At 46.1% G+C, this 16,390-nt stretch overlaps 1 protein-coding gene across 1 annotated transcript; it reads left to right on the forward strand.

Annotated features, from left to right (window-relative positions):
• The first annotated feature begins 11,142 nt into the window (after positions 1-11,142).
• LOC135594793 (uncharacterized) lies at positions 11,143-13,722 on the forward strand. The gene is made up of 3 exons (XM_065085305.1): positions 11,143-11,937; positions 12,037-12,936; positions 13,096-13,722. Exons 1-3 carry the CDS (start codon positions 11,143-11,145, stop codon positions 13,720-13,722), a joined length of 2,322 nt encoding a protein of 773 aa, XP_064941377.1.
• Positions 13,723-16,390: the final 2,668 nt, after the last annotated feature.

Here is a 16,390-nt window from a genome sequence, read left to right on the forward strand (position 1 = left end):
ATTGTTTTCTATTTTGTTTATAATTTATAGGAGTTGATAGAGATAGCAATATCGAAGGTTCTTTTGAATGATAGGTTTGGATAATCTCTGGCTATAGAATGAGATCATCAATGCATTTACCTCCTCAGCTTATTATTTTACATATGTCAAGTTAACTAGAATAAATTTTCTTGAAACCACAATCCACTTAAAAAATTTTTCAAAAAAAATAAAGTCTCTTGATTATAATTTTTTCAATGATGGGATTATAAAGTTTGCAAACTTTTGAATTTTTAAGTGAATTATAGAAGTAAAAGAATTTGTTCCAATTGACTTAATAAAGATGTAAATGGTAAGCTAAGGAACCTAATGTATTAAAAGGCACTCTTCTCCGATTAAACTTCTACAAGGCCCCCAACCAACATTGCAACCAACATCAGCTCCTATAACTTTTAGGATGGATGAAAATTTACACTATAATGTTTGTGAATTTGTAGTTGTAGAAGAAGTGGATAATATTTGATTGAATTTACACTCGACATTGCTTTACATGTCTTTCCACATCTCTAAACATTTTAGACCAATAGAAGTTTGATTGAATAAGAGCTAAGGTCTTATCTCTACTGAAATATCCACCCAAAACATCATCATGAGCTTTAGCTAGAATTATTTATCTCAAAGAACAGGATGGAACACATAAAGGATTAGCTCGAAAAAGAAAACCATCAAAGATAAAAAATGGTTGAAAGAAACCTGATTTACAATTCTGCCATATTGAGCCGAAATCCACATCATTCTCATAGAGATCTTTGAATGTTTCAAATCCAACCACTTTGACTTCTATTGCTAATAATAAAGAATACTTTCTGCTCAATACATCACTAACTACATTTTGAACACCAGATTTGTGCTTGATTGTAAAGTTGTAAGATTGTAAAAGCTCCACCTAAGCTGCATGCCTCTTGTTTAGCTTGTGTTGGTGATTAATAAACTTTAATGCCTCATGATCAGAATATAGAACAAATGGCTTGGCAAGAAGATATTGACTCTAATGAGACAAAGCTCGATAAATCACATAAAACTCCTTATCATAAGTAGAGTATTTCTTTCTCGTATCATTCAGCTTTTCACTAAAAAATACAATGGGCTTTTCGTCTTGACTCAAGACAGCACCAATTCTCAATTAGATGCATCACATTCAACTTCAAACACATTATCAAAATTTGGTAGAACTAAGATAGGAGCTTCGGTCACCTTTCTTTTTAAAAGCTCAAAAGCATCATTAGCTTCACTAGTCCATTTGAATTTATCACATTTCAGACATTTGGTGATTGGAGCGACAATAGAGCTGAAACCCTTGATAAATCTTTTGTAAAATGAAGTTAAGCCATGGAAACTCCTCACATCATGCAATGAAGCAGGTGTTGGCCAATTGAGAATAGCCTCTACCTTACTTTGATCCATCATGATTCCATCTTTTGAAACAACGTATCCCAAAAACACCACACTAGAAGTAAAGAAATCACACTTCTTTAGATTAGCATAAAGCTTTTGCTGCCTTAAAATAAGAAAGATCTCTTTCAGATGATTCATATGCTCTTCTTCGCTCTTGCTGTACACCAATATATCGTCAAAATAAACTACAATAAAATTTTCAATACATGGCTTAAGTATATGATTCATAAATCTCATGAAGGTGCTAGGAGCATTAGATAGCCCAAATGACATAACCAACCATTCATATAAGCCTTCTCTAGTTTTAAATGTTGTTTTCCACTCATCTCCAGGCCTCATTCTTATTTGGTGATAGCCACTCCTCAAATCAATTTTAGAGAAAATATAAGCACCACACAATTGGTCAAGTAAATCATCTAACCTTGGAATAGGAAAGCGATAGTCCACTGTGATTTTATTGATGGTGCGACTGTCCGTATACATTCTCCAAGAACCATCCTTCTTAGGCACCAACAAAGCTGGAACCGCATAAGGACTCATGCTCTCCCGAATTAACCATTTTTTCACCAATTCATCAACTTACCTTTGAAGTTCTTCATGCTCCTTGGGACTCATTCTATATGCTGCCTTATTAGGTAGAACAGCTCCCGGAATAAGATCAATGTGATTCTGGATATCTCACAAGGGTGGAAAGCCATATGAAATCTCTTTTGGTATAACATCTTCAAACTCTTTCAGGATTTGTTTCATGATTGCTGGTGTCTCATTGTATTGTTCATTTTCCTCTACTACTACTAGAGCCATAACATGACCACCCTTGTCTAATTCACCTTTGCATTCACCATAGGACATAAAAGTACTAACTTTCTTCTTTGGTGCACTGATTTTGGATGGTTGTAATGGAGCTAAGATAATCTTCTTTTCATTCACCTTAAAAGAAAAAGTATGTTTGTAACCGTCATACAACACCCTTCTATCATAATGCCAAGTCTTCCCAACAGCAAATGACAAGCATTCATAGGAGCAATATCACACCATACTTCATCTTTATAATACTTACTAATCGAAAATGAAACTAAACATCTTTTAGTTATATTGATATCATTTTCTTTCTGCAGCCAACATAATTGGTATGGATGTGGATGAGGGATGGTGTCCAACTTTAGCTTCTGCACCATCTCCAAAGATACCACATTCTCAAAGCTACCGTTGTCGATGATCACTAAGCATACTTTGCCAAGAGAAGTGCATTTAGTGTGAAACACATTTTTTCTCACCCAACTTTCATCGTCGGCCACATAGGACACTTGTAAACTACGTTGCAATACAATAGACAAACCATGATCAGCATAAGTAATCTCTTCCTCATCATCATCGTATTTTGGTTTGTCCTTAGCTTCATCCTCTCCTCCATCACTATGATCTTCAACCAAAGTTACAATCCTCCTATTTGGACAATCTGAAGCAATATGCCCAAAACCATAACATTTGAAGCATTTTCGGTCACTTGGGGTAGAAGAATTAGGTATTTTTTGCTGCCAGCAGATTCTTCACCCTTTTCTTGCACCTTCGATACACCTTGCTTTGGATAGTAGGCTTGAAACTTCCTCCTATTATATAGCCTTTTTTTAAGCAGTACCGAAAACTCTTTTCAAACTTCTATTGCTTTTCAACTTTTAATGTCAGCTTGCTCACATCATTTAAAGACCAATATGGCTGTAGCTGAACAACTTTAGTAATCTCATACTTCAGACCTCCTAAGTATCTTGCAATTGTTTGTTCTTCCGGTTCCACAAGCTCTCCTTTTAACATCAAATTATCGAATTCTGTAGTGTACTCCTCCACACTAAGGTCTTTTTGCTTGAAATCATGTATTTTGAGAAAGATCTCTTGCCTATAATTATGAGGTAAATATTTTCTCTTCAACTCCCTTTTCATTTTCTCCCATGTAACGATCTTACTCTTCCCCTCACATTCTCTTTGTTTCTTCATATTTTCCTACCAAAAAGATGCATTACGTTTGAGTTTAAGAGCTACAAGTTTGACTTTCTTTTGTTCTGGTGGTTCATGAAAATCGAAAATTCTTTCTACTGTATTAAGCCAATCGATAAAGTCATCAATATTTATTTTACCTTCAAATTCTATAATATCAAATCTGGGGTTATATTTATTTTGCCACTCGTCTTGGACTCCATTTCTTCTCCGACATCTTCTCGACTCCCTTGGAAGAGGAGGTGTATCATCATTAGAAGTAAACTCTCGAGCATCATTTTCATACTGGTTGTAGCTACTTTGAAGTTCGTCGATTATTTCATTTTTTTCTTGTAGACTACGTAGTAATTTTCGTAGCTGTAGCCTCAATGACTCAGCGTCATCTTCATGGTCGCTATCTTCACCAACTATATCTTTTCCATTCTGCCTTACCATGATCTCTAGCCTTTAGCTCTGATACCAAACTGATACCGGAGAGGGTAAAAATACAGAATGGATTTCGAAAGAATACCGATAGAATAGTTGTTCAGATAGAAAATGTCACAGAAGGCAAGGAACGAACTCTTGAAGAAACTTTGGTAAAAACGAAAAATAACTCACCACCAAGTTTAAAATCAAAAGGGATACAGTAAGATCACCACCCTAATGATAATAAACAAGGATACAGAATTGAAAGCAAAAGACTCACCACTCAAGGACCCTCAAGGATGTATTCAAGAAATACAGAGTTCAAAAGAGCACTCCAAGAGAGCTTTTGCCAATATCCTCAGTTTTCTAAAGTCTTTTCTAAGCCCTAAACACCAAAATAAATACTAGTGCATGAAACAACCCTTCATGCATAGAGAATTTTGAAATTAAGTGCTTTACCTAACCAACTCCTTTAATGTATTCCTTAGCCATGAAGAAAAGCACCATGACACAGGAATATGCTGATGAGCTATCTTATCTGAGTAGGCTGAGTTGAAGATTATGAGGCAATATTATTAGTTGAAAAAATATCATATTATCAGCATGATCCATATGAATAGATTATAACGAATTAGACACTCCCGTGTCACACTACCACTAGAATGATTAATGGATCTACCTCTAGATGCTTCTAAAATTACACAGGCAACTGTCAATGAGATCTCATCGGATCTTATATTTTTTATATTGATTCAACAAATCCTAACTTTCTTCACGGTATATCCAATAAGAAAATCAAACCTTCTAACCCTAGGAGTACTAAGATATCTCATCCGATACTTGCAAATGATTTCCTAATCACTATTAAGCACAATGATTCATCTTGTTTGCAGTTTAATAGCAATCTAAACCACTTTAGGAAGCTATCGGGCTAAGAATTAACAAAGTTAAGTCTGAAATTTATTTCCCTAAAAACTAAAACCCAAACATCAACCACCAAATATGTGACATGTTGGGCTTCAAAGAAGGGAAATGACCTCTTCCTTGTCGAGGAGCTTTCATCACTCATATCATATTACCTATTTGATACTAGGAGCTATGAAGTCTTAAACAGAGTTCATGGGGAGGAACAACTAGTTGATTTCCCAAGTTGGCAAGTCAATGTTGATCAGCTCTATAATGAAAGCCATACCATTGCTAGTAGTTGCATGCATGAAAAAGTCATCAATAAAGTTTCTAGGATGACAAAAGTGTTATTTTTGAGGTGATAGAAACTGCCATAGAAAACTCAAAATCTTATCAGCCAGAATAACATCACTTATCCCAAAAAAACTATTGAGGTGCTGGCATAAGAAAATGTTGTAGGTGTCAAAGAAAATTCTACTATTCTTTACAAAGATATTAAAACTTTGGATCAATATCTTTCTTGCACCTTTGGAATATGAAATAAAAGCCATGGATCCAAAACTCAGAAGAGGCTTTGTGATGTGATTCAGCAATCTAAAGCTGGCTTCAGGGAACTTGTGGCAACAGGTACCAGCATCAACATTTGGGAAGATCCCTTGTTAGTATCCGCTTGTTAAAACCAAGATGCTTACAAGATGTCTACAACCATCATAGCTAACTGATGCATTTGCCATTCTGGAGTGCCTGACACATTCATCGTCATTCTTGAGAATGAAATCCATTCTGCTGTCTCTTATATTTGTTCCTTTGATCAGCTACAGTTACATTTCCTCTGTCATTCTCAAAGAGATTACAAGACATAAAGAAACTAAAATTACTAAAAGTAGCAACAAAGGTTTGCATGGTATAATAACACGAGACGAAGCAAAAACAGTAAGACATGGAAAAGGAAACTTGTATCGCCAATTGCAACACCATATCACATGGTTACACACAATGAAACAAACAATGGAAACTCAGAAATGTTTAGATAATTTACATTAATGATTGCAGATTCCATCGGGACATCTTGCATCCATTATTCCTGTTTTACAGCTTCTGCTCCACATTTGTCTTTCCTGGTGTTGCCGCACATTTGAGCTGTCTCCACCCAAACTTTCCAATATCTTGCCCTGTCCAGCCCAATGAATCATCTGCTAATGATTCATCTGATTCTTGAACCATGATATCATTGGACTCGGATACCTTTTGCTGGCCCATTGACTGCTCTTAAGTTACCCTCATATGAAATAAATTCTAGTATTTCAACTTGATTTTTTCCTCTTATTGAAACGAAAGTTAAGCCATGGACAGTGATACTGGAATAATGAGGAATGAAAAATAAAAAATCTGATAGTTGTATTTGTTGGAATAAGTCTTTCGAATGAAAAGAAACAAATCAAGATAATACTTTCATAAAATCAATAAATAACTCATCATCGAATTTAAAATTACAAAAGGATACAAAAAATTCATCATCGCAAGGATATTAAACAAGGATACAGAACCGAAGATAAATAACTTACCACTCAAGAAAATGTCCAAGAGATACAAAGACAAAACTCACCACTCTTTAGTAAACCAAAGAGATATAGTGCTAAAAGAGAACTCAAAAAGTTTCTACAAATACAATCAAATTCTAAAACCCTTTCTAACTCTAAAACACCAAAATAAATACAAGTGCATGAAACAACCCTCAATGCATAGGAAACTATGAAATTTATTGCTTTGTAGCTGATAACTAAGTTATTTAATTCATTTCTTAGTCATGAAGAAAAGTTAAATTAACTCTTTCTTTAAATCTGCCCACCGTTTGAGCTTTCATGTAAATGCATGCCCCTTAACTCTTTTAGTAATTAATTTGGGCTATTCAATCAAGCTGGACCATTTGCAAATTTGGAAAATAGGCTTACAACTCATTTGACTTATGGACTATCACATTTGAAAAGTCTAGATTTAAGGCTATGAGACAAGCGTTTTGGGTTGTAGAGAATGCCATAGGATCATCAAGATTTATATGAGCTGATTGTAGAAAATTAGACACTCCTGTGTCAATCTCCGCTGTTTGAAAAAGACTTGTCCTCAAGTCCTCATTTATTCCTTCATCATAATAAGGATTTAAATTAGTCACATTGAATGTTGGAACACTCCATAATCTCTAGGTAGCTCGATCTCATAAGTGTTCTTGTCAATTCTTTTAAGCACCTTGAATGGACCATCAGCTTTTAGTTTCAATTTCTCAAATTTGCCTAGTGAAAACCTCTCCTTCTTTAGATGAATTCATACCAAATCACTCTCATTAAACTCCATATACTTCTTGTGTTTTGTTGGCAACTTGTATGTACATCTCATTTTGCTTCTCAATGGTTGCTTTAATACTCATGCAACTTCTTTATCTGTTTAGCTCTCTCTTCAGCATCTCCACTAAATTGATCAGTTGTAGAATGAGGAACTAAGTCTAAAGGATAAGTAAGATTAGCACCATAAACAACCTTAAAAGGGCTCTTACCAATATTGTGATGCATCAAACGATTGTAAGCAAACTCAATTTGTGGAAGAATGAGATCTCATTGCTTAATGTTCTTACCAACATAGCTTCTAAGCAAGTTACCCAAGCTTCTGTTCGTTACCTTTGTTTTCCTATCGATTTGTGGATGATAAGAGCTACTAAAATTCAAAGATGCACCAAGCTTCCTCCATAGAGCTATCTAAAAATGACTAAAAAATTTTGAATCTCGATCAGACACCATAGTTCTTAGAATGCCATGTAATCTAACAATCTCCTTGAAGTACAAATCAATAATATAAGAGGTATCATTTGATTTGTTGCAGGGAACAAAGTAAGACATCTTTGAAAATCTATCAAAGACAATCATGATGGAATCATTATTCCTTTGAGTTCTTGGGAGTCTCAAAATGAAGTTAAGACTCACATCCTCTCATAGATATCTAGGCACTGGCAATGGAGTGTACAAACCAGAATTTTGACTTCTTATTTTTGTCGAATAACACACTCAACATTGTTTCACAAGTCCCTCCACATCTCTAAACATCTTAGGCCAATAGAAATTTAATTGAACAAGAACTAGAGTCTTATCCCTACTGAAATATCCTCCTAATACACCACTATGAACTTCAGTCAGAATTACTTGTCTCAAAGAACAAGATAGAATGCACTATGGCATTAGCTCGAAAAAGAAAACCATCAAAGATAGAAAATTACTGAAAAGAACCTAATTTGAAATTCTACCATATTGAGCTAAAATTCATATCATTCTCGTGGAGATTTTTGAATGTTTCAAATCCAACCACTTTGACTTCCATGACTTATAATAACAAATGCTTTCTACTAAATGCATCGGCAACTACGTTTTGAACACCAAATTTGTGCTTGATAGTAAAGTTATAAGATTGCAAGAACTCTACCAAAACTACATGCCTCTTGTTTAGCTTGTGCTAGAGATTAATGGACTTCAATGCCTCATGATCAGAATATAGGACAAATGACTTGGCAAAAAGATATTGACACCAATGAGATAAGGCTCTATAAATGGTATAGAATTCCTTATCATAGGTAGAATATCTCTTTCTTGTATCATTCAACTTCTCACCAAAAAAGGTAATGGCCTTTCCTTTTTGACTCAAAACAACACCAATACCCATATTAGAGACACGACATTCAACCTCAAAGACTTTGTAAAAATTAGGCAGAACTAAGATAGGAGCTTCGGTCACCTTTCTTTTTAATAGTTCAAAAGCATCATCAACCTCACTAGTCCAGTTGAATTTATCACATTTCAGGCATTCAATAATTGGAGCAACAATAGAATTAAAACCCTTGATAAATCTTTTGTAAACGAAAGTTAAGCCATAGAAACTACTCACATCAGACAAATCAGCTGGTGTTGGCCAATTAAGAATAGCCTCTACCGACTTTAATCCATCATGATCCAATCTTTTGAAATAATATATTCCAAAAACACCACACTAGGAGTAAAGAAATCACACTTCTTGAGATTAACATAAAGCTTTTGCCGCCTCAAAATAAGAAAGATCTTTTTAAGATTATTCATATACTCTTTGATAGGGGTAAAAAACTGATTTGACATAACACCCCGGATTTGACGTAATACACCCCCACGTCGGACACCCTGTGCGGCACACTGCCCCAGAACGAGCATTAACAACGACACGACACGCACCCACACCCACCGTACCCGAACAACCTCCTCGGCTGACCCCTCGTGGCCGGCCGAGGCAGGCGAAGGCGCTGACTGGCACCCCCCATACCCTGCGGCAGCTCTGCCTTCCACGCGACGTCCACGACGACGACAGACGCCGTCAGAGGTACGACCCTGCCCCGGCAGGATGGCACATCAGGTAACATCAAACCCACTTATAAATACCCCCTGGCTCCCAACGGGCAAGGGGGGCGATCTCACTCCAAAACTCCTCTCCGCCATCACTGACTTGATCGTCGGAGGGGTCGGGCCGAGCATCCGACCCGGCCTGTGCACAGGTACTCGACCGCCGTTGAATCCACTTGGTGTTGCAGAACTTTCCAGCCAGATCCCCTGCATCAGCCACCGCAACATCCCAAGGGGAGCCACGTCTGATCCCAGCCATTTGGAGCCCGGAACCAGCCGCGTCGACCCCGAGGTCACGGCTAAAAAAGTTACTTACCGTAACAGATTGGCGCTACAAGGAGGGCCTGTCCAAATGTCAGGCGATCAGCGAATCCGCCTCGGCGGATCCTCAAGTGCTGAGCTCCCCGACTTAGGGGAGCGTCCCCCGTGTGACGAAACCCACGACGAACGCCCCACAGCGGTATCAGAACGCTACTGGCAACTGTTCAACGACCCAGGCTTGTCGCCCCCCGGCGGTGCACCCGCCGACCCGTCGCAAGTGTCACCCAAGGCCTTTCATGACCTCGCCCACCAGGTCCGAGCTTTGACAAGCATGGTGCAGACTATCGCCTCCCAGCGAACTCCTCCGCATGCGACACGAACTCCACAACAGCGGGAGACTCCTGCCCGGACCCACGTACCACTCCCAGAGCTTCCTGGCTCACCTCGAAACCCCACAGCTCGGCCCGGGAGCCGGGAAGCGGAAGACACGGCGAGCCGTCCCGAGCCCGAGGCCCCGACCGCCGATTCGGCAAGTGCCCTACGGGCTCAGCTGCGCCTCGTCAGTCAAAGGCTTGACGAGGTACAACAGGAAGTTCGTAAGTCAAAGGGAGAGCTCGGAGCGGACGGACACCAAGGATCTCCGTTCATCCCCAAGATACAAGATCAGGCAATCCCGCCGCACTTCCGCCTCCCTTCGCTGGACGCGTATGATGGCGCCGCCGACCCAGCGGACCACGTGGCCGCTTTTCGCGCCCAGATGGCGCTATTCGGGACTTCAGACGCCCTGATGTGCGGGGCGTTCCCAACGACTTTGCGGGGACCAGCCCGCACATGGTACAGCGGCCTGAAGCCAGGGACCATCGCCTCCTTCGATCAGCTCGCCAAGGATTTCGAGCTTAACTTCCTGGCGTACGCCCGACCAAAGCCGTCCATGGCGTTGCTCCTGGGGCTCAACCAGAAGGAGGATGAGCCCCTCTCCCATTTTGTAAACCGATTTACGACACAAATCCGTGGATTGTCGGATGCTCACCCCTCTCTCTTGATGCAAGCCTTCATGACTGGCCTGCGGCCCTCCAGGTTCTTCTGGTCGCTCGTGGAGCGGCCCCCCGCCGCGGTCCCCGAGATGCTCCAGCGTGCCAGTCAGTTTATCGCCGCGGAAACCTGGATGGCTGGAAAGCAGGAGGAGCACAAAAAGGCCAAGTCAGAGCCGCCCCGACAGTAGCAACCCGCCGCCTCCCGGCGAAAGTTGGACAGACCTGACCCGAGGCCTCCTCTTCCCGCCTTGAATTCTTCCCGGACTGAAATATTCCTACACGAGAGGGGAAAGGGGCTGCTCAGGGACCCTCACCCGATGAGGAACCCGCGGGAGCTCGCAGACCGTTCAAAGTATTGCCGATTCCATCGACAACACGGGCACGACACTGAGCAGTGCTACGAGTTGAAGAGACAAATCGAGGAGCTCATCCTCAGAGGTCATCTCGGCCAGTACCTCCGGCCGAACAAAGAGCAGTCGCCTCGCCCAGAGGGCCCCGTCGAGCGACACATTGATGTGATAGCCGGGGGCCCCGCATCCGGAGGAGGTTCCATGTCGGGCAGGAAGGCGTACGCCCGGGCCGCTCCCGACGAAGCCTCGGGACACGAGCCCGAGCCCGAGATCACCTTCCCAACCGGAGCTGCCGAGCGACCCGACCACGACGACGCCTTGGTGATATCGGCCAGGGTAGCCAACGCGCAAATGAGGAGGATCATGGTCGACACGGGGAGCTCGGCCGACATACTCTACCTCGATGCCTTCCAGAAGCTGGGCTGGGCTAGGGAAAATCTAAGCCCAATGTGCTCGGCGCTCACCGGTTTCACGGGAGATTCAATATCGCCCCTGGGGGCTATTACTTTGCCCTTGACCCTGGGGACCCCGCTAAGGTCGAAGACGGTGATGACCACCTTCCTGGTGGTCGACCTCCCCACTGCTTACAATGCCATACTTGGTCGGCCGACCCTCAATAAGGTCAGAGCCGTTGTCTCGACCTACTACCAGACCATCAAGTTCCCAACCCGTGCTGGAGTTGGGGAAGTCACAGGAAGCCCCCGAGAGTCCAGGCGGTGCTACCTCACCTTCGTTACGTTGGGCAAGAGAGCCAGGACCGAGTCGTCCCTGGAAGATCCGCGGGAAGCGAAAAAACTGGCTCCTCATCCCGAGCCGAAGGGATCCACTACGGACGTTCCTTTGCGGGAAGCTTGGCCGGACCAGACGGTCAAGATCGGATCAGAGCTACCTGAGCGGGAACGGGAGCAGCTCGTCGGTCTCCTACGGAAAAATGCCGACATCTTCGCCTGGTCCCCATCAGACATGACGGGTGTCAGCCCCGAGGTTGCTGAACATCATCTCAACATCCCGCTTGACGCTCGACCAGTGAAGCAAAAGCCCCGGCGCCAGGCCCCAGACCGACAACACGCCATACAAGAAGAGGTGGACCGGCTCTTGGCCGCGGGCTTCATAGAAGAAGCCAAATATCCTAAATGGCTGTCCAATGTAGTCCTCGTGAAAAAACACAATGGAAGCTGGAGGATGTGCGTTGATTATACCAGCCTCAACAATGCATGCCCTAAAGACTGCTACCCCCTCCTAAAGATCGACCAGCTGGTCGACGCGACGGCCGGTCACGCGCGACTCTCTTTTATGGATGCCTACTCAGGGTATAACCAGATCAGGATGACGCCCGAAGACAGAGAGCACACGGCCTTCCTCACCGGTCAAGGGGTGTACTTCTACAAGGTCATGTCGTTCGGGCTAAAGAATGCTGGAGCCACATACCAGAGGACGGTAAACAAGATGTTCGCCCATCAGATCGGGAGGAACATGAAAGTCTACGTGGACGACATGATTGTGAAAAGCCGAGAGGCCGGAACGCACCTTGCCGACTTGGCCGAGGCCTTCGCCACGCTGCGCAAGTTCGGCATGCGGCTCAACCCCACAAAGTGCGCTTTCGGCGTCACCTCCGGGAAGTTTCTAGGGTTCATTGTACACCAGAGAGGAATCGACGCCGACCCGGAGAAGGTTCAGGCAATAATCAATATGCAGTCCCCCCGGACGATTAAAGACCTGCAGCGACTTAACGGCAGACTGGTCGCTCTGTCTCGCTTCCTCGCCCGATCAGGCGATCGCTGCCTCTCATTCTTCAAGGCGCTTAAAAGCCCGAAGAACTTCCAGTGGACGTCAGAATGCGAGGAGGCTTTCAAACAGATGAAGCAGCACCTGGCCAGCCTTCCCCGGCTCGCCTCCGTCTCCCCCCGTGAGAAGCTGGCCCTCTACTTGGCGGCCTACCCGCATGCAGTCAGCTCTGTGCTGGTCAAGGAAAGCCCCGGCCAACAGCTCCCGATCTACTACGTCAGCCACGTCCTGAGTGGACCTAAGGAGCGTTACCCGCCGATAGAGAAACTCGCGCTTGCCTTGGTGCTCTCGGCTCGGAAGTTGCGCCCCTACTTCCAAGCGCACCCGGTGGAAGTCGTCACCGACCAACCTCTCCGACAGGTCTTAACAAAATTCGATGTTGCAGGACGACTCCTCAAATGGGCGGTGGAGCTCGGCGAACACGACATAAGATACCTGCCCAGGACCGCCATCAAGGCCTAGGCGGTAGCCGACTTCATTGCGGAGCTGACTCAAACGAAAGATGTAAATCTCGAGCAGGCTCCCGAGGCTTGGACCCTACACGTCGACGGCTCGACCAACTCAAGGGGCGCCGGCGCGGGGCTGGTTCTCCTCGCCCCCGACGGACGCTCGTTTGAGCGCTCCCTCCGCTTCTGGTTTAAAGCCACCAACAACGAGGCGGAGTATGAGGCGCTCCTGGCGGGACTAAGGCTGGCCCTCGAGATGCAGGTGGACGCGATACACGTCCACACCGACTCGCAACTTGTGGCCGAGCAGCTCAACGGCGGGTACGAAGCTAGGGACACAACCATGGCGAAATACCTAGCCCGGGTAAGGGACCTAACCGCCAAGTTCCATTACTTTACGCTGTCTAATGTTCCGAGGGAGGAAAACGAGCGAGCCGACGCGCTGGCCAAGCTGGCGTCGAGACCAACCCCTGAAGCGGGGACGGAGGTTGAGGAGCTCCCTGCCCGCACCATCGAAATAGCAACTACGGCCCCGAGCAGCACGCCGATCACGTGGGTGCAAGAGCTACTGCGCTTCAAGAGGGATGGAACCCTTCCCCTCGACGAAGGCGCGGCTCGGCGCCTGCGTCGCACGCATGCATGGTACACCGAGGAGTGTGACCGCCTCTACAAACGGTCCTTCACCTATCCCCTCCTATGATGCTTGGAGCCTGACGAAGCCCGGACGGTCCTAACCGAAACCCACGAGGGGGTCTGCGGCGAGCACATCGGCGGGCGAACCTTGGCGCACAAAATACTCCGCCAAGGCTACTACTGGCCGACCATGTGCCGGGACGCGAAAGCTTACGTACAGCGGTGCAGATCGTGCCAGCAACACGCCCGCGCACCCCGACAGCCCGCGGTCCCGCTCAGCCCCATCGATTGCGCATGGCCATTCGCGCAGTGGGGGCTGGACCTCCTCGGCCCCTTCCCACCGGCTTTTGGACAGCGGAAGTACATAATTGTAGGAGTAGACTACTTCACAAAGTGGGTCGAGGCCGAGCCACTAGCGACGATCACGGAACAGCAAATGGAGAAATTCGTGTGGAAGAACCCGGTAACTCGGTTCGGGTTGCCCAAGGCCATCATCACTGACAACGGACCTCAGTTCGCTGGCACAAGGTTTCGGGAATTCTACGCCGGTCATGGCATTCAACTGAGGTTCAGTTCGGTGGCCCACCCTCAGACGAACGGGTTGGCCGAGGTAACCAACCGATCCATCTTGGATGGCCTCAGAAGAAGAGTGTCTGCGGCCCGATCGACCTGGACGGACGAGCTCCCCAGTGTGCTGTGGTCGCTGCGCACCACTCCCAAGACTACGACAGGAGAATCCCCGTACAGCTTGACGTTCGGAACCGAGGCTGTCCTACCGCCCGAGATGGCTGTCGCCACGCTTCGGACAAGGAGCTACGACGAGGAAGCCTCGAACCAAGGACTTCGCGCCAGCCTCGACGTGCTCGAGGAGCGACGCGCCGACGCGCACCTAAAGGCCCTCTCTCACCAGAGAGCCGTCGTAAGGATCTACAACAGAAAGGTGCGACCCCGACCGATCAGGTTGGGCGATCTAGTCCTACGAAGGGCCGAGGTCAGTGACCCGACCCGAACGAGGGGGAAGCTAGCCCCCAAGTGGGAGGGACCTTATCGGGTCACCAGGGTGGTCCGACCGGGTACCTATCGGCTCACAGCGATGGACGATTCCTCCTTACCGAGAACATGGAATGTCCAGAACCTTAAAAAGTTCTTTGTCTGAGGTAAATACCCATGGTTTCTCTTCCAAGTCGAAGCTTTGCAATTTTTGAAGCTTAAAGACATGCTGGGAAAAGACCTCTTTATTTCTGAAGCATGGAATTACAAGACTCGACTGCGACAGGACTCGAAGATTACAAAAGAAGGTTACAGGACTCGATAACAGCTCAGTAGAGCCGACCTCAAGACTGTCCTAATCGTCGGAACCCCCGACGCCATCGTCGAAAGGAACTTCCTCCAGCATATCCACATCCAAGTCCTTGGGGTGCGAGACAAACGGATCCACCTCGACCTCCAGCCCGGGATGGCGCGTCTGGAACCGGCCCAGGGCAATCCGGTACCCATACTCGTAGGTGACCTGCCCCGACCGAACCAGCCCGAGCTAGAAGCCTGAGGATCGCTTATAAGCTTCAATTATTTCCTTCTCCTTCTCTGGCCGCCGCTCCCGCTCAGCCGCCAGAGCTTCCGAGGCCCCATTCGCATCGGCCAGGGCACCCTCCAACCGCTGGGTCAGGGCGGCCACCTCCCCTCGGACCAGGCAAGCCTCGGACTGCGCCTCCCCCAGGAGCCCTCGGAGATTGTCCTTCTCCTCCTCAGCCGTCTTCGCCTCGGACCTCAGGCGAAGGACCTCAGCCTCCAGCGCCGACATGCGTTGGTCGGTCGCCCCTGCCTCAGTCCGGAGGCGCGTCACCTCTGCTTCGAGCTCCGAGGAGCGCTGCTCGGCTGCCGCGACCGCCTCCGGAGCCGCCTCTGCGCGAACCTCCTCGAGCTGCCTGCGTAACTCGGCGTTGCGGTCGCACAAAATGCCCAGGGCCCGACCTACGTCGCGAACGCGATCTGCCAACGCCATCGCGTAGTGCTGGCCCTGCAAAAGGAAAGTCAGAACAACCCTCGCTCGTACCATAGGTCGGAAACCAACAGCGGAACACTTACCCACAACAGCGACTTCACGGATCTACCAAGCAGGACATCCGATGACAAAGTATATATCTCGTGATCGGGGTGCAGCCCCCCTCGGATGAACGCGGCTGCGGTCTCCCCATCGGCCCACACCCGGGTCCCGCGAGTTAGCCCCCCCCAGCGGGCTACCAACCGGTCAGAAGGTTGGCCTTCTGAAAGCTCGCCCATCATGTCACGGACAAACTTCTCAACAAGATGTTGGATGTAATGCTTATGTGTGTCCGTGTCTTTTGGCATGTTCATGCCCTGTACAGAATGTAAAGGGGCGGCCGAAGGCTTATAAGTCCCATTTTAGTTGGGTGGTGGCCTCTTTAGGCTTGTAAATAAAGGTTGTGTCATGTGGACACGTGTGAGAGCTTTTCGGTCTGTAATGGACCATTTTACCCTTTGTTGTGCCACTGTTCAGAGCTTGTAAAGTCTGTTTGTAATTTGCATTGTCTATGAAGTGTTTTTCGGACATGTTTGCTTGTGGATCCCGTTTGAGGCGTTCTCTCTAACCCGTTCTCTCTTTTGATGGTCCTAAGGGACAATGGGAGGCTTCGGGGAGGCTGACCTTTGCGGACGGACACGCAAGGGTGCCGCACGACTTAGGCAAAACCAGCTAAGTCCGTGTCATATGGTAT

The sequence above is a fragment of the Musa acuminata genome, chromosome BXJ1-2 (genome assembly GCF_036884655.1).
Source record: "Musa acuminata AAA Group cultivar baxijiao chromosome BXJ1-2, Cavendish_Baxijiao_AAA, whole genome shotgun sequence".
In the NCBI taxonomy this organism is placed as follows: Eukaryota; Viridiplantae; Streptophyta; class Magnoliopsida; order Zingiberales; family Musaceae; genus Musa; species Musa acuminata.